Genomic DNA, 21,858 nt, shown 5'->3' on the forward strand with positions numbered 1-21,858 from the left:
TGGACTTGTTGCACAGGTGGCATCCTCATAGTCACCACGCTGGAATTCACTGAGCTCCTGTGTATTTTTATCTAGATTTTAGGATCAATAAAATGATGCCTCATAAATAGCAACAGCTTCAACCACACCTCCTCGACTAAGATCATAGTTTCTGTCCATTCTTTGCTGAGAGGTCTCTGAATCAGTCCTAAGCTAAGACTCTGCTGGGATTTTTTTAGGCTAAATTAGGAGCTCTCTGAAAGGATTCTCACAGTCTTTAGGAATAGAGGCCCAGATTTCAGTTATTTGGATGGGTGAGTGAATACTTTTGGAAATATAGTTCGTATATGTTGTATATGTAGTTGATGAGTTTAGTCAAAGTAAATCTGTATTTCTCTGATGCAGTCTTTGGTTCTCATGGATTTAACCAAATACTGAAAAAAATAATTTGTGTATTAAATCTTCCTGGTAAATCTTTAATATAAATAAGGACTGTGGACACCACAGACAACGGTAGGAAGCCCACACTGAAGCAGGTAGTTGTTTTTTTTTCTATCCATAATTTATTCATCATTTACTCATGTGCTTTTCAAAGCCTGCTTTGCTCAGAGCTTTATCTTAAACCTGAGCTCTGCACAGAGCGCCACTCTTCCCCTGTATTTATGTGAGGTCATGAGGCATGTGTTCCCTCGTTTATCGACACCATCAAAAAAAATTAAACTGTTCATGAATAAAACGATGCAGAAACTTAACCAATTATGGAGACTGGACAACAGTCATCCAATTGTAAAATTGTTGATGGTGACCTGAAAAAAAAAGAAAAGAAAAGAAAGACAAGAGATGATAAAGGTGATAAATGGAAAACCTAAAGGCCTGAACTTGCCCATTTATCTTCGGCAAACCAGGCGTACACTTCACCCTAACTGCCCCACCCCCCAAAAACCAAGAAAACAAACTACCATAGTTCAGCTAGATTTTTGACTTTTTATTCGCTTGATCATTTTCTCCAACCCAAAGACAAGAATACACAGCATAAATTGAAAATATCCCATTTAATAGTTTACAACCTCTCGTCTTTAATCATCACTTCATATTTTCAGTCTGACATTCACACTCACCTTGAAGCTGGCATACACAGTTCAACGCGTCAAACTGGACAGTGAAACTCGTGACTTCGCCCAACAAATCAGATACAATTTTGTTGTCAGCCGGGGGGGGGGGGGGGGGGGGGGGGTCTTTGAGGGGAGGGTGGGAGGTACAGGTTACAGATTTTGTTCTCAAAGTACAGTCGATGCATTCATTTTTGATTCGACAGGGGAAAGTGAATATGGCGGTAACTCAGATGCTCCTCCAAGCCCTTTACACACAGATTTCAAAACTAAAACCAAAAATCAATTGTCTGATTAATTCAAATGACAGATGTGCGTTTTCAAGACCCTCTTAAAAACAGCATTGCAAGAACTACCTGGTCACCCTCTAATTGTACACGTTAGTACTGACCCAGGAATATGGTGTGACAGATTTTACAATTTGAACTTTTCTTGCGTTTCAGAAAAACAAAACAAAAAAAGAGAAAACCCACGTCTCAGGTCAAGAGTAGAAATGGCATTATTTACACTGGGTTTCACATGCAGCGAAGAAGATGAAAGTTGAAGTTGCAGCCAGAACCAAATGATGATGTCCTATGTCAATTAAAAGACTATTTCTCCAAGACGCACATGCGCACACACACACACGCACATAGACACACGCACAGCTGATGGGTATATCTCTCCATTTCTTTTCTTGTTTTAAGTTACAGTGTCCAGAGCACTCAAGTTGGGTTCATTTTCCATTTGTACATTTTAAACTGCAAGAATTAATATATCATCAAACAAAATCTGATCTGCTGTGATTAATAAGGGTACATATTGGTTGAATAGGATAATACATACAACTCAAACAAACAAACAACAACAAAAAAGAAAACATTCAGGAATAGATGAATGAAACTTCCTTTCCCCATCCCAGTCAGACTTCCAGTTTGCACAGCTCCCCCCTGTGGCTGTTAGCGTTTAGCACAAACTATCCCCAGGTTTGCTTAAACCAAAGGTTGATGACAAAGTCCACGGCCTTTCTCTGTCATATCATGCCCTGATGCGCAGTCATGTCAAGTTTGATTTAATACAATAGTAAGGGCTCAGACCAGTTTCACGTGTTATAGCACAGCCTTTTGTTTCGGAGACTTAGTTCAAGTGAATGTTGTGCCACGCAGACACAAATAACTTGAGCGATAAGCGACTAAAAGAAAGAAAGGAAAGCAAAAGAATGCACCGTATTGTTTGAAATCCCTTACCACACTCATTACCTGCTAAAAACCTATTTAAATCACAATGTGGAAAAAAAATGACTTACAATGAGTTCTAAAAACCTGATTCTATTTGCGGCCTTGCTTGCTTGTTTGCTTGCTCGCTTGAAATGATGCTTTCAGGAAGGTACAACATGGCAGACGAAAAGGTAACCAGGCAACAAGAAGAGCGAACACACCGGAATCAGAAATCACAGGGGACATCGTTTCCTGATACAGTTCGTAGGTTGAAGAGTTTAATAGACGTGAATTGACAAGAGTGCACGTAAGGCCAGAAGGAAGGATTGCTCCTCGGCAAAGAAAGCTGCTCCCCCTCTTCAAGGGAGGGCACGCATGAGGCGACTGAGGGGAAGCAAATGAAGCGAGGCGCCACTTCTGCCGCTGTGCAGCACTGTGCTTCAGTTTCTCAGTAGTACAGTACATCATTCAGACAGACTCAACCCTTATTTCAACATCCAAAAGAGCCCCACCAAGTAACCTGCTGACCAGACAACTATCTGTGTGAAATAAGATGACACATCTGATCATGAAGGACAAATAGTAAATTAAATCCAGATCAATTGCATCCTTGTAAGATTCTTTTTTTTATCTGCTTTTTTTTTTTTTTTTTTAATATATGCATACAATTATACTTTCTAGCTATTCTTTTAAGTCTTCATGTGGGTTTTATTTAATCTGATCAGCGTTTGTTTTACAACTATATACAATGTACAGGCAGCAGATCATATATCTTTTACATTAACGAGTGATGATACAGGGAAGTCTCAATAGACTGATGTTGACTAGATCTATTTAGACAATATACATTGTGAATAATTGGAATTTTTTAGAAAATGGCATCTAAAAAAAGGATGAAAGATAGTACAAGAGACAAAATTGTAAAAGCCCTCAATATGTACAGAAAAAAAAGCCAATATAGCATTTGTCAACAACAGAAGAAGAAGGAAAAAAAAAAAAGTTAAACCGAAATAATTTTCTCCATATACACATATCATAGCTCAAAAATATTTCCAAAGCTAATAGTCTCTCTGATTTGGTCACAGAAGTTAGAAGATAGTGAAGCATAGTGAAAAGAATCATACAGCCCGACTGAACATCCGAGGACGTCAACACAGCATCGCAGGTTATGTAAGATACAAACTACGGTTAGTTTCTCTCATGCAGATGCTCCCCTTGATTGCAATTCATGACAAAACAAAGCTGTCTACTGCCACTGAAAGATAACAGAGAAAAGAAAGAGAACATTGTGAGGTATTAAGGTTACCGTCCCCGACAGCATGCTCTCGTCTGGGAGAAGACGAGAGCAAAGAAATCATAGTCAAATCATCAAACAGTCACCACAGAACAACCTGTTCCAGTACCTCACCACCAAGTGATCCAAACTAACATTTCAATGCCTGTTGGTGTGTGTGCGTGTGTGTGTGTGTGTGTGGTGCATGAGGGGGAGGGGGTCCTTAGTGATATTTGAACGACATTCCCACTTTTCACTTGCAACCTCGATGCCAGCTTATGAAATGTCTACATCTTTTAGCTGCCATTATCCTTAGAGATTTCCTTTGTTTGCAAGACTTGCAGGAATTTATTTAAACATCTGCCACACTGTAAAGAAACAATCAACAACACGTAGCAATAATTTATACCTTTGTCAAGACAAGATGACATTTATGTGGATATCCACATGGGCCAGTATTAGTGGGTGATTGATGATCAACTGATTAGACAAATAAGTGAAGAAAACATAATAAAATGAAGTGATATACCAACTCTAATCCATCAGGACCACTTCCCTTAGGTTGAAAACAAGATCATCACACAAGCAGACTTACAAACAGAGCTCATACAGAACCCAATGCTTCAGGGGCTTTTATCTAGTTATCAAGTTAGAAAGGCACATCACTTTGATATCAGGCATAAATTAAGTCAAATTACTGCAGAAATAAAACAGACTTTCACAAAAATAGTGCCAATAGTAATGAGCGTCCCCGTCAACGAAGACATGAAAAGGAAGAATTAAGGGGTGGGGGGGGGGCATTCAGTGCATGTAACTACATTCATAACAAGCTTAATTTACATGTATGTGCATATGATGACCAAGTTGAACCAGGTTAAACAAATCTGAAATGTAACTGAATTGCAAGCTCGACTGAGGACACAGATGCAAAAAAGTTTTCAAACACAGATCTCAAACAAAAATGCAATCGATTTGTTTTCAGATAACTCTCAGGCCTGGATTTATTGTACGTCCAACGCAACGAATCAACGTCCGCAAGCTGTGCAGAACAATTAAACGTTGAATTTATCACACAGATCTAAAAACGGACACTTTACTACAGATGAGATGAAAGCTGTGGTTTAATCTGAGGGCGTTTTCCTTCATCGAGCCACAGGTGGTCAGGTGAGAGGGCTGTTCCTGTCCTTTCATAGTGACAAATCAAATGTAGACGCCGTCCTATAGAAACATAGGATAAAAGAGGCCTACTACCAGAATCAGAAAACCCCCTTTCCAAGTGACTGTGGTCTTAATAATGCTCAAACATGCTTTAAGCAAATTAATGTAATTCAAAATGAATACAACTCTGACAAGTTATATCACTCATGAAGTGGAGGGTCAAAAACAGGGTGATCTATAACTGCACTAAACATTTCAGAGCTTTTTCTGCTGCCGACGTGGGACTGAAGGTTCATATAAAAATCTGAAGCCAATCATAAATATCAAAGGAGCAAAGTGTTTCAACTGCATTTTCAAATAAAACTGGTTACTGAAGTGCTCGTTGTGGAACACGCTTTTTCTCTACAGAGACCTGAGAGGTAAGGTGTACCACAGTGGATGGTGTGCATATGTGCTTTAGTGGATGGGAGTGGTGCTGAGCGGAGGGTGCATGTACTAAGCGTAAAGACTGTGGAAACCAATTAAGAAAAAAAAAAAAAAAAAAAAAAGAGAGGAGAAAGTTCATAGATTGATATGTTTTCCCAATTATTCTCGTGATGTCGATAGTCAATAGGGTCTTCGTAACATCTGTATTTTTCTCCTGTGTTCAATGCTCTGCTGCTTCCCATGCAACTCGAGGGCAGCGGTCTGCAGTGACGTCACAGGGGGATCCGTTGGAAGAAAGGTGGGAGGTGAAAGGAAAATCGTTTTCATAGTTCCCTTGGTGGGGCTTTCAAGAGTAGCGGGAGCAGCTCATCACTGCCAGGACTGAGGGGGGAAGTTATTAACCTCAGCCAGGTCTTGCACAGCCGAGCCTTTGTGGGTGTACGTCAGCTTGATCCTCATTCGTAGCTGTTGCTGAAATTTTGTGAGGATGATTGTGTTTATTAAAGAGGAAAGTCTTACAGATCACAAACGTCTTAGACTCATGTGTGAAAAGACATGGTTGCACAGGTTTGTGTATGAACTCACCTTCTGTGGGTTTAGAACTCTGATGACCTGTGTGACAGTTCCCTGGTTGAGTGCTGGGACAACGTTACTGCTAGGGGAGAGGAGCTGCAGCTGGAATGTCTGAGAAACAGATAATAGGACACACTGTTAGATGAAAATTTAATGATACCCATGGAAAAATGAGGTCACTGCAACGGTTTAAAATGTGGATGCTCGCTTTGATCAGGCACTGATCACAACAGATGACTTAATTACACTTTTCAAATGGATCCATTAGAGGAGCTGACTGTAAACCAGGTAATGCCGATGAGTAAAAGTCACACAAACAGCGTTTTAACTGCCTGGACCTCTCTGTGAGGCTCCACGACACGTTTTTGTGGATTATTTCTTGCAAAATGGAGACTATGGTGGTGTCACTAGCAGTATGTTTGACATGAGTCTCACTTCTTCAGCTCTGAAATACAATAATTCATATAAAAAAATACAGTAGCACGTGTTGCCATAGGAAACAGATTTAAAAACTGAGAAATACTTGGTGTTGATTTCATTTTTGGTTTAAATATATGTATTTAAACAAATAAATATATACAGAATGTACACACCAATACATTAAACTGTCTATTTAGCAAATTATTCCTTTTTTTACTCAAAAAGTCAGAGTGGTGTTAGCAGTGTTTTGATCTTAAAGGTTCTGCATTTACTGTATTCATACAGTTTTTGTAATCCACTTCAGTAGCATCGTCCACCTACTGAATCAGTCATGTAAAACCACTGGAAGACTGTAGCCATTCAGTAGCTTCACTGTGAGGCCACATTAAAATGAAGACTGCTACACATGGGGATGTTTTACATTTAATCCGCGTAATCTTAGTTTCAGACTTGCTTACCTTTGGTACTGCAGCCTGAAAAACAAAGTCAGTCATGTCGGCCTCCGTCGAGTTGGATGCATGGATGGTGATGACAGCGATGTTTGGGTTGGGATTAGCTCTCTCAAACGTGAAGTCAATCTTCAGACCATTCTTGTTGTATGCAGTCATAGGAGGAATACCTATAAATACAAGATTTCAGAGGAGTAGATGGTCAATAGATTTAAAGATGTGATTAATCCAAGAAAACAAAAACTCTAGACCCCTGGTCTTAATTAGAAAAGGACTATATCACAAACTACTGTATATATCTGGCAGTGGATGGATGGATGGATGGACGGTGAAAGGGAACACAAGACTCTCACCTGCAGCTGCAATGTCATTAAACAGGGGCTGTGAGGAGAGGCCATCCAAGAGGAAAGGGGGTTGGGAAGTGGGCACTGAGGGAGCAGGAGCAGGGGCTGGACCGCCTGGGGAGGGGAGAGCAACACATCAGAGTTTGAGGGGACATTAACACACCTTGGAAACATATATAATTCACTTCTTCCATTTGTCTCATATCACAAAAGAAAGTCAATTACATTGAGATGCTGCAGCGTTTATAAAATCTTTTAACAGTTGTTAGTTGTCACACAAATTCTGAATCACATTACTGCTAATGTAGCTTTTACATGATTAAAAATAGTCACTACAGTTGACCCTTAAGTTAACTCCTAACTAATGGCTAAAAAGTTATCATCAATATCCACACTATGATGATAAAGTAATGTTGGTTTTAAACCTACTAGAACCAAGCTGTGAGCAGGAAAAGTCAAAGGTTATGAATCCCATTCGCAACAAAAACCCAGGTTTATACCATGTCCTTGTTTTGCTCTATAAGGAATAAGAGAAGAAAGTGAGCAGCCTACCACTTAGCGAGAGGTCACCCAGCAGATCAAGCAGCTCTCCTCCAGCTGAAGCAGGCTTGGTGGGCATTGTGGTCTGGATTACCGGCACATCATTACCACCCAGCAAGTCTAACAAATCATTAGCCTTGAGAAAGAAGACAAAACGTAAAGATTATAAAAATGCACATATGTATATGTACTTTTACAACAATACTTTAGAATATTATCAATTACTGACCAAGACAACTACATCTTATAATGCTAATGTAGTTAGGTCATTCAACATTTGTATGTTCTCAATAAGATGGCGAGTACAGCTGTCCTCACCTGGTTGGCTGGCTGGGTGACAGGTGGTGGATGTTTTGGTTCCACAACAGAAGGCTCCGTCTCCCCATTTGTCTGTACAATCTCTGTAGGGCCATTAGTAGCAGTTTTCTCCATAATGGGCATTCGCTCTAGGAGAGCTGGCCTGTTGTCAAAAAACATGAAAGGACAAATGATGGGCCAAACTCAAAGCTTTTTTCTTCTACATTTACTGACTGGTACAATGTGACTGTGGCATGTGTGACGGCCGAAAGAAAAGCAGTTTTACCTCATGTGGTCGTATTTCTTGAAAAGGGCATTGTACTCAACAGCTCTCTGCTGAAGTTCCACGTCAATGCTACTGCCATATATGGAAACCACCTTCTTGATACGGCTGTCACAAAAAAATGTTTAATGTTACAGGTTAGCAAAAAGGGAAGATGGCATCGGCTATGCATGATGTACTTCATCATAATGACAACCACACATTTGTGTAGCATGAGCAAGTGACTTAAAAACACCTTCAGGGAAGAAGTAACTATAAGAAATTCCTAAATATGACTAATTGATGGATGCATTCTGACAGTTGTTACGCTCATGTTCTGGTTCTACTTTAAATTGATCTGACAAATCAGCCTCATTTGCAGGGCTGTTGCCATTAAAGGTTAGAGTTTTCTTTGACACACTCAAAGAAAGTCTCAAGAAAAAGCTGCTCGGAAATAAACCTGTAACCCGACTGAAGCACCATCATGTTACTGTGACAAATAGTCCCATGGACAACCCTCTCTGTCATTTGCTTACTGGAGAAAAACAATATCAAAACTATGCTTTTCGATATTTACCGCAAAACACTGTTAAAAATGTTAAGGGAATAGCAGGGAGTTCTGGCAACAGGGCAGGTGGTAAAGGACATTACTCACTTTACACTGGTGAAGCGAGTAGACAGCTTCATGATGGCAGTAAGGGAATAACCCCGAGTCACAGGTGTGGACAGGTTGGACACCAGAAGTCCTTCCAACACATCCAGGACTTCATCCTCAGTCACCTTCATTCAAAAGAAACAAGAGAAACACTCAATTAACTGTTGACCCAGGGTTTATCTCAGGCTTGCGTGGTCTTAAATTTGTGTGTGGCTGTTGTACCTGAATAGGCTCCTCCTCCTCACACTGCCCTGACACCAGCAGGTCCCCATACTCTCCTATGCACCAGGACGCTACCTGCACTAGAGGTTGCTACAAAACACAGACAAATACAAGTCAGCCTCTCGTGCACGCTTCAAAGACAAATATGTGGCTTCATCTTAAAAAAAACAAAGAAAACAGAACTGCTCTGACCTGTGAGATGTCCTCCAGCAGCGCTTTGTAAAGTCTCTGAACAGTATAGGCATGCATCTCCACACTGTTGGTGATGAGCTGGATGAGGTTGGGAACAGAGTCGTCTCGCACATAGCTCCCTGCCTGTGAGGAAGAGCGGAGACGTCAGTGAGGGATGCAGAGTAACCTTAAATATCTATTTGCAGATATATGTTTTAGGAATGTACATACTGTTGTGAGGACTCTCATAATGGTGTCTATGTGCCATCTTTTCGAAGGAGCATATCTGGAAAACAAAGCATGCATGGATTAGTCCCAGAAGAAGAGCTAAGATGTACGTGTTAAATTCTATTAAATCTATACAGGCAGGAAACGAATGCTGTCAGAAAATAAATGGCATCAACATAGTCTGTCAGACGATGGATCACTCATTTTATCATCATACAGCATTTCAATGTTTAACATCAACGTGGCACCAACAAACATTTAGCTTGATGGATGTGATAGGGTCTTGTATACTGATTGTGTTGTGTAATAACAGGTCGATTTCATTACCTCTTAACAGAGACATTTAGCTTAAATTCTAATTCATACTAGTACAGTGATTTTAAAAAAACTTCTGTGAACTTATGTTGTTATGACTGGTCATTTTAGAGGGCTGCCGTGTGTGCTGCATGTGTCCTGTGTTTTTCTTTTTTGTTTAGAATCCCATATGCAAATAGGGCTGTGCCACAGCGGAGAGAAAACGGGCCACACCCAATTGGCTGCTACTGGATGCTCTCCCGCCTTATAATGAACCAAGACGGCAGTCGTCCGGAGGCAGCAGACTCCATCCTCCGCATCTCCCAACCGATCACAACCTCACGCAACTTTAGTGCAGTTATCTTTGAATAGTAGGGCTGGACTGCCATTTTGTTTTGATTGTTTTCTCCTGTGTATTTTAGTCAAGAAGGTAAAAGCCTTTGTTGTTTTGTTTTTGGGAGGTTAGTTTCTTTATTTTTCCAGATATAGTTGTTTTGTTTGTTGTTCTGGCCTTGGTCCACCCTGAAGCCCTCAGTTGCTTTGTCCGGAGATTATTGGTCTGGGTAAATTTGTTTCTCCTATTGTACAATAAATTATTTTTTTCTCTACAATGTGCTAGCACAAAAGATGCAATTAAAATCTGAAATATTGTGCAACTTTGCATATGACACGCTCATAAAAGTCGTGTTCTGAAATGACTACAAAGTTCTGTGCATGGGTGACGTACTTCTCTGCAGCTAGAAAGACTCCTGATGCACAGTCTGCTTTGAATTCCGGGTCACAGGAGTCCAGGAAGTAGAGCAGCTCCTTCATCATGCCTCTAATGTTGTTGCCATTCACCAGGGCAAAGCTCAGCTCCATTGCACGTCTACACATTAGTGGGAAATATTAAAATAAAAATAAGACAAAGGTGAGAAACAACAGAGCTAAATAACAGAACAAGTAAAATTACAGTTAAAGTAACACGAGCCATGTGAATCACCTCTTGATGGATACATCCAGGTCTTTTAAGCAATCCACGATGGTGCTCCGATGCCTCTGCACTGCATTGTGGTCTGTTTGTACCGTTTTTAGTAGAGATGTCAGCGCCACGTATCTGGAACAGCAGAGTTTAAGAATATTTATATCCTTACATCATAAGAATTGCAGAGTTTAAGAAAGAAATGTCATCAGGACTTTACAGATTCTTCTAAGCATTCAAGATCAAGTACACTGAATTATTTACCTTATATTTTTGTCATTGTTAAGAAGGAAGCGACCTAGTATGTTAATGGCCAAGACCTGTAAAAAAACAAGAGGTATTTAGGCAGGATAAAAAAAACATAAAAATGTTGGTATCAAGCTTCCTTTAAATTAAATGAACTCACCCTCAGTCCACTTTCAGACTTGATGTCCATTATAGTCAGTACGGTCTCGTACAGGATCGCATTTCCTACATTTTTACTTGTCTCTGTGTTTGTTGCAACCTGCAGGAATATAAGCAACGGATTTGTCAGAATAACACTTAATCCACGGACATATTGTTTCATTTCTAAGCAATGAAATACATGCACAGTCTTACCTGTGCAAGAATGTCATTCATTGCTTCACTGGAGTCATCATCACTCTTGCCTAAAATCCGCAGTAGTCTCAATATCCGCACCTAGGGAGTGGAAACAACAGCCCTCCTCCTTTAATGTGACATCATTTATTGGTTTAGATTTGTGATCATTTATTTTTGGCCAGAGGTAACTTGATAATGTTACATTCATTTCACACTGGAATAGCTTGACCTACTTTTACTGTAGGTGTGTTTTTTCATGATTAAGCTTGTGGTGAATGTGACTTAACTCCCTGTTTAATAACAGATGATCAGCACCAAGACAAGTACATTTTTAGCACTTTCTTAATAAATTAGGTTTCAATGCTGCATTTTTATTTTATTTTCTTTCCTAATGAAACGACAAACTAATAATGGCGCATACACATCACATGCTCCGATCATGCCTTCTCATTGGTGGAATGAACTTAAGATAGAGATGACTGAATTCAAGAAAAAGGAAAATGTACCTGCAGGAAAGGGTCACTTATGCCTGACACGTCATGCTCAGGAGAGTATCCAGACATTATTAGGTTCTTCAGGATTCTCACCAACTGTGGAACCAGCTATAAAAAGACCAACAACAGAGGGGAAAAGAAGAGGTGTCACAATATTTAGTGTGGATCTCTTAAATTATCTCTTTTAGCAGCATTTATGTGACATTTAATGTTTTTCTCATTGACATTGGTGGTTCAGCAAAACTGAAGGTGCTAAGATTCTTATTTATTGAGGGAGGGTAATATGGTTAAAAAATGTGTGACAGAATCATAAATATTTTGAGGTTATGAAATCAAAACCGTGATTGCATAAGAATTGGGTTAGAACATTTGAATTTGTGATAAACACTGTCATTTCTCAACATGGCTGCATGTAAGACTCGTTTAAATAAATGGGAACAAAAAATGCAAATATCTATTGCATTACCATAGTATAATATGTTATTACAACTAATGCTTCCTCTCCATGGTTTCTAACGTTGGTTTCCATGTTTCTAACGCTTTGTATCCTGAACAGCGTTAGGTGTAAGATGTGTTTGGTGTAAATAATGAAAAAAAAAAAAGACTAGCATCAGGGAACATGCTCGGCTGGTGGCAAAGCTTAACTGTGACTCACCAACAACTTGTTGCATGTAAATAAAAAGGTTTGGAGTTTGTTTTTTTTGTTGTTTTCAGAATGCTTCCAGGATTTCTGTTACACCATATCAAAACACTTTACAGGAGCCACAGATGACACGGGAATAAATCTTCCCTATTGTGACGACAAACAATCGACCCCAAATGCCAGAGTGGAATTTTCAAAAGAAAAGAAAAAAAAAAACATTTGAAGAATGACACCACAATAGTACTTCTGCCAAATTCTTTAACTATTCCTCAAAACGTCTCCACAACTCTATCTACCTGAGACCATCAGTGAAATAACAAATAAGCTTCACTCTTACAGTCGCACAGATAAAGTGAGGATCATCTGTTCTTGGTGACAACACCTGAGGCAGTAATGTGAAAACACACCCACCCTTTCAAATAGACAGTGATCAGATGAGTTATAGCATTTTAGGCAAATAATGACATTCAAAACAATAGTGAGAAATGTGTCTGACAAATGGATCCGTTTTTACAATATTCAAAACACTGACAGAGTAATGATCACCGTACAAGTTAAAAGAAATTAAAATTCTAAATTAAAACACAACATGACATTACTCAACACAAATCGGGTTACGTTTGAGGTGACTGTGAGGAGTGATTACTATTTACAGCATGCACCAGCTATGAGATCAAATGCACTCTTACCTTCTCATTCTAACACAATGCAGGAATTGTAACAAAGACAAATGACAGAAAAAATATGAGGTAGATGTTAGGGAGGGGAAATTGGAAATCATTCACTTTCAGAGAGTTTAAAATAATGTTCAGATCATGAGCATGAGGAGTGGTGCTTCTGGTATAGTTTGTTTACACCTAGAGAAGGAGAGGTACAGTAGCAGTTGAAATACAAGAGGAAAAGACAGTGGCAGGAGATCAAAGACTAAGAAACACTTTGAATGTAGCGGAAAACCTGTAACGCAATCCAAACCTCCAACAGTTCAGCATGTTTGTCTAGCTTAACTCTAACCAAAGAAAATGTGTGTGTAAACGGAGAATGAAATGTGACGTGAGCTTAAGACAAATGTATAAGTAATTACTTTAAGCTACTTTAAGGAAGAGATTCTGCTTGTACCTTTCTGAAGTGGGCCAGCATGTCAGGACTTCTTTCACACATCTCCGTGAGGAGGACGACTGATGTGTGGAGAACACCTGGGGCAACAGAAAAGTTGGGTTTGAATGAAAATGGGTTACTTTCTACATTTGATATCAGGAAGTCAGACCTAAAACCTGCGGTGTTAAAGTGTGTTATTGACACAATAAGAAATATAGAGAGTAACAGCAGGTTTGTGCAGTATGTATACGTCAGTCTGTCTCTTAAATGTTATCATTGTGTGAGTGGTATTCCCTAAAATGATCCCCTTTCAATTACAGAACAATCTCACTAATGTTCCCTTTTACACGTTTGCCAGTGCATTTGATTCATGTTTTGTTAAGGTGCACCAGAAGGTGATCGAGGTTCAACCTCTCTGCCTGACAGTGCTACTTTTCTTTGTTTGTCACCAAGGCTGAACAGTCACACGGATGTCGTACCACATCAGGGTACATGTGATTTACTGTAGCAGACGTCAGATGACAGCACCGTGAATACGATTCAGGGCTAAACATTTCCTAGTGACCTGATCTCAGTGGAACAAGTCTCAACACACTCAGGGTCAGCAGTGCAGCAGTGGAAAGCATTTGTGGGTGAGCTCTGATGCCACACAGTTATAAATATGGCCTGTTATGAAAGATGCTGAAACCAAGAAGAGAAGTCATGAAAGAACTTGCAAAGATTAATTATGTTGGTGTTTGATGGTTAAATACATACTAGGATTTGGATCTGTGCTCTAATTATTTCAATTATGTATAGTTGCAAGTTTGCATCTGAAATTTCACATTGGCAGTTTCTGACTATTCCTGTTGCTGCGTCTCACAGACGGACTGACACTAACAATCTTCAAGCAGTCCTACATAAAATAATCACTACTGCATTGGCACACAATGTCAAAGAGTTGTTTCAGCAGCAACACAAAAATCAGGCTCATTAATTCCACTCTCTTCAGGGAGGGACACTGCACAAAGGACATCGGCTGTCCAGCTGTTCTGAGCAGAGCGCTACAAGTGGTAGAAAATAGGGGGAAGTCTGTCTTTGTGGAGGACAACAACAATCCCTCATGAGCCAGCGACAGCATCCTGACAAACAGTTCGCACTTACCGTGGTTCTTCTCGCTCAGCAGGTTTTTTGTGGCTGGAAGGAACATTTCCATGAGTTCTGGGACCTTCCTGATGACATGAACTGCACACAAAGCTGCCTGTCGACAAATATTTAAATAAAACACTGTTCAATGTTTGACACGAAATTTCACTTCTGGGAGCCGACTCTGAACGCAACAGGGCACACGCCTTCATTTCATCTCCGAAAGTGCAATGGATTTAACATCCTCAGCCATTTATACAAACACACAACATACAGTGGTGCTCACCTTTTTCCTCAAGTAAGAGTTGGATGTTTTGAGCAGCTTCTCTACCTCTCCTGCCAGGTCACGACACATTTCTGAAGAACCCATGCAGCCTAAAGTGCACAAGGCCAGGCCCTGGACATATTGTGTGCTGTGATTCAAATCACTGGCGCAGGAGAAAGGAGTCGGATAAGTGATAGAAACACAAAAAATGAAAAACTGTGGATGCTGTAACACATAGTGTTACAGCACCTTTCTTCAAACAATTAAATTAATCTTGGGTCCACTTACTTCTTGATGCAATTTGTCATTAGTAGATGGACATCCTGCCTCTCGTCCAACAGCAGCATAGCTCCCAAGTAACCTATTCGTTTATCAGTGAACTTCTGGGACGCAATCAGCTTCAGACACTCCAACTATAAAACAAGTCACAGCACCACACAACTGTCTGAGTGCCATCATTGAATGATGGATAATAATACAATAGATTCCGTCTTCCCATCATCACCAAACGTACCTGTCCAAAGTGTGCCGGATAGCCCAACATGTGCATATAAAGAAGCTTTGCCACATTTCTGCAGCGGTATGTATTGTCTTCCTCTCTGAAAGACGAGCGGATAGCAGCACATTCTTTCTGGATCATCTCACGCTCCTCTGCCTGGGTCCGAGCTGTCCGGATGGTCCGGATCAGCTCCCGCAGTCTGATCGGGGCTGGCATTCTCTGGAAAACACAAAAGAAAGAAGCTGGTTAGTCACAAGACGACAAAACACACAAGACATGCACACTTAAAACATGCCAAGAAGACATCGGTAGCAACGAAAGAAATTTAAAGCTATACCTGAGTGTACAGACCACATGCTAAAATATGATTAAATATTGATATGATGAAGATTTCACTTCACAAATATGACTAACAGCATTTAAGTAGCCTTACAAGTACAGAGCCAATGGAGAGTAGCAGGTGAAATTCAATTCCCACACAGGGAAGCTTCTGAGAGCAAACAGGCTTTAAACCATGGGTAGGGGTTTAAATATTTATAAGAGGCACATGTTTAGTTGTGAGAATAAAATCTTGTGTCTCTATGTTTAGCAATTACAAAAAAACAAACAAGCAGATGCAATAGCCACAAAGCAAAGGAACGTAGGCAGGTGGTAAAAGGGAAAGCTGTGCCATCATGTAAGAAAGAACTCTTCACATTTAACTCATAAAAAGAAGCTGTGGTAGAGCAAAATACTTTTGAGAAGCAGAGAGATACTGCATTTACTCAGTGCTCTTTGAATATGTTCTCGAATCCTTTGAGATTTTGAGAGTTATTACACTCAGTAATAGCTTGAACAGTATCTTAAATGAACAGGGTTTCATAATCATCACGGCACAAAGTGCTATGACAACCGTTTGACTGTGGGAGCGAGCCAGGTTGTTTTTAATACGCAACACAGCCTCTGTAACGGATGGAGAGATTATTGGAAGCTATGATGAATTTATGAGAAATAAATAAATTCATCTTAGAAATGTGTGCAAAACTGAAAATGAATCAATTTTACCTTTGCATGTAAATTCTTACGTACCAGGTCAGGTGTAATTGTACTGTAACATTAAACTAGAGTGCGATTAGCGGTGCCCCTTAACAAAGAGATACGTACATTTTGCCCCCCTCTCAGGGAAGCCTTTTATCTGGTAGCACGCAGAACATAATTAAGCTGCTGCAACAACAAAAACCAAGCTAATTACCTGTCCAGCACACACATTTTCTCCATCTAACTACCCAGTGCTGAAGTGGGTGTTTGTAGAGGGGGACGCAACGCACATGTATAGAGAAGACAGGGCAGAGACCCTAAAAATATGTAAAGCAGTGGATGGCACTGCTGACCCACAACGTCTCTCATGAATAATGTAACTCTTGTAGATGTGAGACTGCATCGATAAGTACTTTGCAAAAGCATGACATCAACTTCAACTGAGTAGTTAGTCCTTGGTTTTATTATCCATGTAAGGTAGAGGATTTCAAGGATCATATATCTCACAAGGAACATGTCACACAACATTACAGGCACTGGCTGTCTTACTATTTTGTTTAGTACAGTCACCGTGTATTTATTGCAGTATTGCCCTCTTGCTACGAATTTCCAAGGGGAGAAAGGAGAGATTTCAATGGAGAGATTAGATGCTGGCTATCAGTCCGATTTTTTTCCTTCGCGGTTTCCAACGGCGCACGGAGTACAGGTGACACCATTATGCAGTCTAATGCCAAAAAGAGATTCATCTTGTGGGTCTCTTCACTTGTTACACGGTTAAATATGTACTGTAAGCTTTTGTTTTATCCAGTAATGCTGCGGCTATTCTTCTCACTAGAGCCTTGTTAAAACATCTATAGAAATATTACCAGGTCATGAAAGAGTCTTACAATGGACAAAATCAACAATGACTCCGGTTCCCACATGACACATAAACTAACCTAGCATTCACTATAAATCTATCTTTGACATACACAGTTTGCCTTTGACTTCATGTATTCCCATACATCCAAATGCCTAATGAGGAAACAGTCCACACTCATTTATTCCAATATCACTGACACTATGAAAATAAATCCCTTTTTAAAAAATCCAGTCTACTAGAAGCCTAAAGAAATAAGGATCCAGTCACAGAGGGAATGAGGACATCCTTTGTTGAATAAGGTGGAGGTTTGTGAAGAATCTAAAAATTCACTGTGATCAAAGGGGAGCGGGGAGGGTGGTGACTGGGCAAGGCCAGACTTTAATAAAGCTGGAGATCTACTGTCTGTCTTAACACCATTTAAATTGCCTGAACTGAAAGGACCCAGTGTTGGGCTCCATAAATCACAGCTGCCTGTGTCTTGCTGGGCTTATAATCAAATGTGTACACCTTAAAGAAGGTAAATCCAGCCTCTGCTGTGATCTGATTAAATTACATTTCCTCATTCTTGGGAGTTGTAGTACAACAACACGTTCTTCGACAATCCAAACTCAATCAATTTTCCATTTACTTCCATTTTTATTGCCACTTCCAGAAAATGGAACGATGCATTTAGTTTAACAGACAACAACATCAGATGCGTGAGACAGACTAGAGGATGGAGGACACATAAACTGACTCAACAGTTGGGGAGCAGTATGAAGTTCAGCTCAGTGTTAGTGGGGGTATTTTGTCCAGGTGTGGCAGTTGCCATCTTAACGTATAATAGGGCAATCGAAATAAAATCCACCTCAATCGGAGCTGATTGGCCTGATCCAGCTCTAGGAATTTTCAGTCAGATTATGGGGGTGGGGGTTGTAAACCTTTGATAAGCCGTTCAAAAGAAGAATATCAGCCCGTAATAACCTTGTAACTGTTGAGCCAATTCTTTCTCTCTGTTTGGACGACATGAATCTTTTCTGTGCACGTTTGTCCCACTTGGGGAAAACAACAAGTTTCCAGGAGGGACAGAAACATGGCAGTAACAATACGGTGGAAGCAAAACAACAAGTTGTTGAAAGAATGTAGTTGAAAAGATGAACAAAGCCAGATTTATGTGGCCTTTCCTGTAGAATACGCGGGTCCACCTCAGTCACCTTCTGCTGAATGAACTTATGTTGTTCATGAAGTTGAGAAAAAGGCAAACTCCTTCGGTTATATTACTGGTTATATTAATATCAAAGTCAACGATCGATATCAGAGAGAACTTTGTACGTACAGTATATTCTGACTGATGTTTTGTGTCATGAAAATGCAAACAGTTTATAAAATAAGTTTACGTAGCATCGATTAAACAGTTTAGAGTCTCTGATTAGAATTACTTCAGTCGGGTTGAAGAAATAACAAATGGTGTCAGCAGGCCTGAAAGAATAGATTACAGCACATTACAGGGCACCTCACAAGGACAAAACAATAGCGTTGAGGGCATCGCAGCTTTTACATCTTTGTGCAGTCACCCAGTTGCCAAAAAACCTTAACAACTTGACACTTAGGGTCACAGGACAAAAAAAAAAAACAAAACTAAAAAAATAAATCAATCCCGACACATAAGCAATGTTTCACTAACACAAATTTCACTTATAATGGCATATTTTGTATCCACTGTGAAATGTTCATAACAAGTGTTCCCTCTCATGAGATTTTAAGAGGCAGCCTAGATCAGCTTTCAGAGCCTGACAACCAGCAACAAGTGAAAAGCACGCCACACCTACCATAATCCACGGGGAGCAGAAAACCTATCCACTCTGAGACGTCACCATAACAGTATCAATAAAACTATAAGCACGGTTTAACACATAACATAAATGAGATTACTAATCAACATGAAGGCTGTATGCTTCTGTATGGGGTTGGGGTTCGGTACATTCCTCGCTGGAAAAGGGTTGTTCAGTTAAACTACACGTAGGGCTCCTCAGACAGATCTACAGTGAAACATAAACAGAGCTACCACTGGTGAAAAGCACCGCACTGCACTATTTTTTTCCCCCATGTGATCAGCTAAGCACTCAGATGATATGAATGCAGTGATATCAAAGAAGACCACACTATTCCCTATTTAATCTTCCAGAGAGCAGCATATTTGCATAGTGTAACATGACTAACAAAAACAAGACAGATATTTTATCAGCTTTTATGTTCACAGCTACTTCCAACAAGGACATTCAAATGTTGGGTCCTGTAACTCGAAGAGGGTATGAAATATATCTGATAGTCAAAATATTATGAACAATGTGTCATATACACACAACCCTCACACCTTCATACCTTTAAAGATTTCACATTTCAGCCATTTTGCCTTCCTCCTATCACCAAGGTCTAGTACATGTACACGCAACACGAATATATGTGAAATTACCTGGAGTATATGCTCAAAGTCTCATGGTCAGCTGACATGGCAAAAAGCCATTACCTGGCTAAATTTTAACTATAGAGGCTCTCTAGGTCCGCAGCAGAGTGGATCAGATAATGAAGGCTCAACAAAGAACTAGCTGTGTACTAACAAAAGTTCATGTCGTTGAGCCTCAGCCACCATCAGTTTACTTTTAAGATGCACTCAGCCTAAACAGTTATTTATTTAGCTTTTGTGGCAAAATAGTAGTCACAGAAAACCTGCAAAGAAACATCACTATTGTTACTAATGAAAAATAGCTACTAATGCTTTCTCCACCACTGGCTTCACTGTGATGAAATGAAAAATCAGGGAGTAAATTTCCAAGTTAAATGCATTATAAAGGGAGTGGGTCATTCATGTATGTGTTTAACAGGGTGTGATTATCAACTGTATATAGCTCATATACTCAAGTGTGTTTCTGATTTGATTTGAGTCACTGTTAGCCCAACTAACTATGAAGTGGGTTTGATTCATTTAATAGCTGCCTTGTTTCACGCATCATCATCAGATTGTAGCACTGAGTAATTTAACATCGACATGACTATCTGAACAATTAAATCCTGCGATATGTTCATCCAAAAGGAACTTCAATGATAGCTTAGAAAAAAAACTTCCACATATGACAAGCCATGACAGTAAAGGCGTGTGTCGCTCACTTCTGACTTACAGAACAGACAATACATAGAAACAGAGAAGTTTTAAAAAGTGCAGTTGGATTATTGTGTGCTTCAGCCCACACAGTAGAGCAAGATAAAGCTGAATGTAGCTGCAATTTCAGGGATGATGGGCAAGGACAACTTGGTTTGTAGATGTAGCGGTGTGTAAATATGTTAATTGGACTTTCGCATAATGCCATTACAGATACCAGTGTAGTTGGTCCCAAACACTGCGTCAGTGATTCACAATGACGCACAGTACATTAAAAACCAGACACTACTTTCACCCTTACTAAAACAGTTTTCCCGTGTCTGCAAAAGAAAGGCAAGCAACAGATTGAGCAGAAGTTAAGGCCTCAGTGGGGCTGGCTTCACCTGCACACCTGTACAGGCAACGAGTATGACACTACAGGAAACTAATCTTACAAATACATGCGGGAGTACGTCACACTCATTTGATCACTTCCTACTTGCAGCTGACTTCCTTAACCTACAAACTGTTCAATGAAAACAAGTGACATTCAGAAGTCGACTACACATTATTAGAAAAACACGTATCTGGGTGCTACATTGATATTTAAGGCGCTGTCAACTCAAAGTTACACTCTTTTGAAACTATAGCAAAACCGACTGCAAGTCCTCGGCGCACTGAGCCGGCTATCATTGGCTTCCTGGGTATTCAAATGCAACGTTGACTTAAGGCTGAAATGTTTACCATTTAAATGTCAGGCGAGTTTTATTTCATTACTAAACACGCAGTTCAGCAACATATGGTCAATGATACTAACCCAAAACACACCTTTCAAAGCTAGCTAACAGCGAGCTAACCCTAACGTACACACTTGAGAAAGGGCAAGAAATTAGATTGACAGCCCAGCTTCACCTTGGCTGACATTATTTCAATGAATTGTGGTTAATATCAGTAGCATTATACAACACTGACGAAATGAAAGCAGAGGCCATTACACCTGACTCTGATCGCCGACTGATCAGGGCATGATGCAGTTTAGGCCTTCTTGAAGCATTTGGATTATCAAGCTAGCGAGTCTGTGGCGTTAGCTAGCACCTGCCCATCGTTTGCTTCTGTGCTGCCTCTTCTGCTATACTACCTCAACTAAATGCAAGGGCCAGCTAGAAATATATCACACTGGCATTACGTGTTGTCACGATGATTATGATTTAGTGGACAACCATACACCATATAAAGCTAGGGGGCTTCACATCCCTAGCCCAGCAGGTTGCTAGCAGGGAAGGCTAGGCATGCTAGCTAACTTAGCTGCTGACTGACACAACCCCGGTGGTGCACTGAGGGCTGCGACTTCCTATGCAGCGCCACACTGACAGTTGTCAATGTTGATACAATCAAACCACGGAAAATCACTCATACGCAACTTAATTTTTACACATTCCTGCCGACATATTATTCTTAAAATGTACTTACTAGCCGTGCTGATGCCAGAAAAGAACTGGAATCGTCTCTATTAGCAATGGAGGGAGGAACACACTAGACATGCAAAATGGTGGCTACTCCAGCCTCAGCACATCTACCGCAGGCGGAGGGATACAGTGACATAT

At 40.2% G+C, this 21,858-nt stretch overlaps 1 protein-coding gene across 2 annotated transcripts; it reads right to left on the reverse strand.

Annotated features, from left to right (window-relative positions):
* Positions 1–943: 943 nt before the first annotated feature.
* ap1g1 (adaptor related protein complex 1 subunit gamma 1) lies at positions 944–21,858 on the reverse strand. Of its 2 annotated transcripts, XM_047580554.1 has the most exons (24): positions 21,725–21,858; positions 15,276–15,479; positions 15,050–15,174; positions 14,783–14,924; positions 14,515–14,611; positions 13,393–13,469; positions 12,966–12,974; positions 11,646–11,741; positions 11,158–11,238; positions 10,964–11,062; positions 10,822–10,877; positions 10,579–10,692; positions 10,324–10,464; positions 9,306–9,360; positions 9,096–9,218; positions 8,904–8,993; positions 8,682–8,806; positions 8,051–8,155; positions 7,786–7,927; positions 7,480–7,603; positions 6,937–7,041; positions 6,593–6,753; positions 5,727–5,825; positions 944–5,612 (listed from the first exon to the last, which is right to left on the reverse strand). In XM_047580554.1, the coding sequence occupies exons 2-24, from the start codon at positions 15,474–15,476 to the stop codon at positions 5,511–5,513; spliced, it is 2,469 nt and encodes an 822-aa protein (XP_047436510.1). In that variant the 5' UTR covers positions 15,477–15,479; positions 21,725–21,858; the 3' UTR covers positions 944–5,510. The 2 variants fall into 2 exon arrangements, with proteins under 2 accessions (XP_047436510.1, XP_047436511.1); XM_047580555.1 differs by lacking the exon at positions 12,966–12,974.

This window comes from Mugil cephalus, chromosome 3 (genome assembly GCF_022458985.1).
Source record: "Mugil cephalus isolate CIBA_MC_2020 chromosome 3, CIBA_Mcephalus_1.1, whole genome shotgun sequence".
NCBI classification, from domain to species: domain Eukaryota; kingdom Metazoa; phylum Chordata; class Actinopteri; order Mugiliformes; family Mugilidae; genus Mugil; species Mugil cephalus.

What these genes read in the sequence shown, in the direction of transcription:
- ap1g1 (XM_047580554.1), bottom strand. Translation starts at nt 15,476, where the DNA reads ATGCCAGCCCCGATCAGACTGCGGGAGCTGATCCGGACCATCCGGACA. An exon ending in ACTCGCTTCACCAGTGTAAA is followed by an intron (nt 8,156 to 8,681) that starts GTGAGTAATGTC and finishes TTTTTGTGACAG; the next exon opens with CCGTATCAAGAAGGTGGTTT. An exon ending in GAGTTCTAAACCCACAGAAG is followed by an intron (nt 5,613 to 5,726) that starts GTGAGTTCATAC and finishes ACAAAATTTCAG; the next exon opens with CAACAGCTACGAATGAGGAT.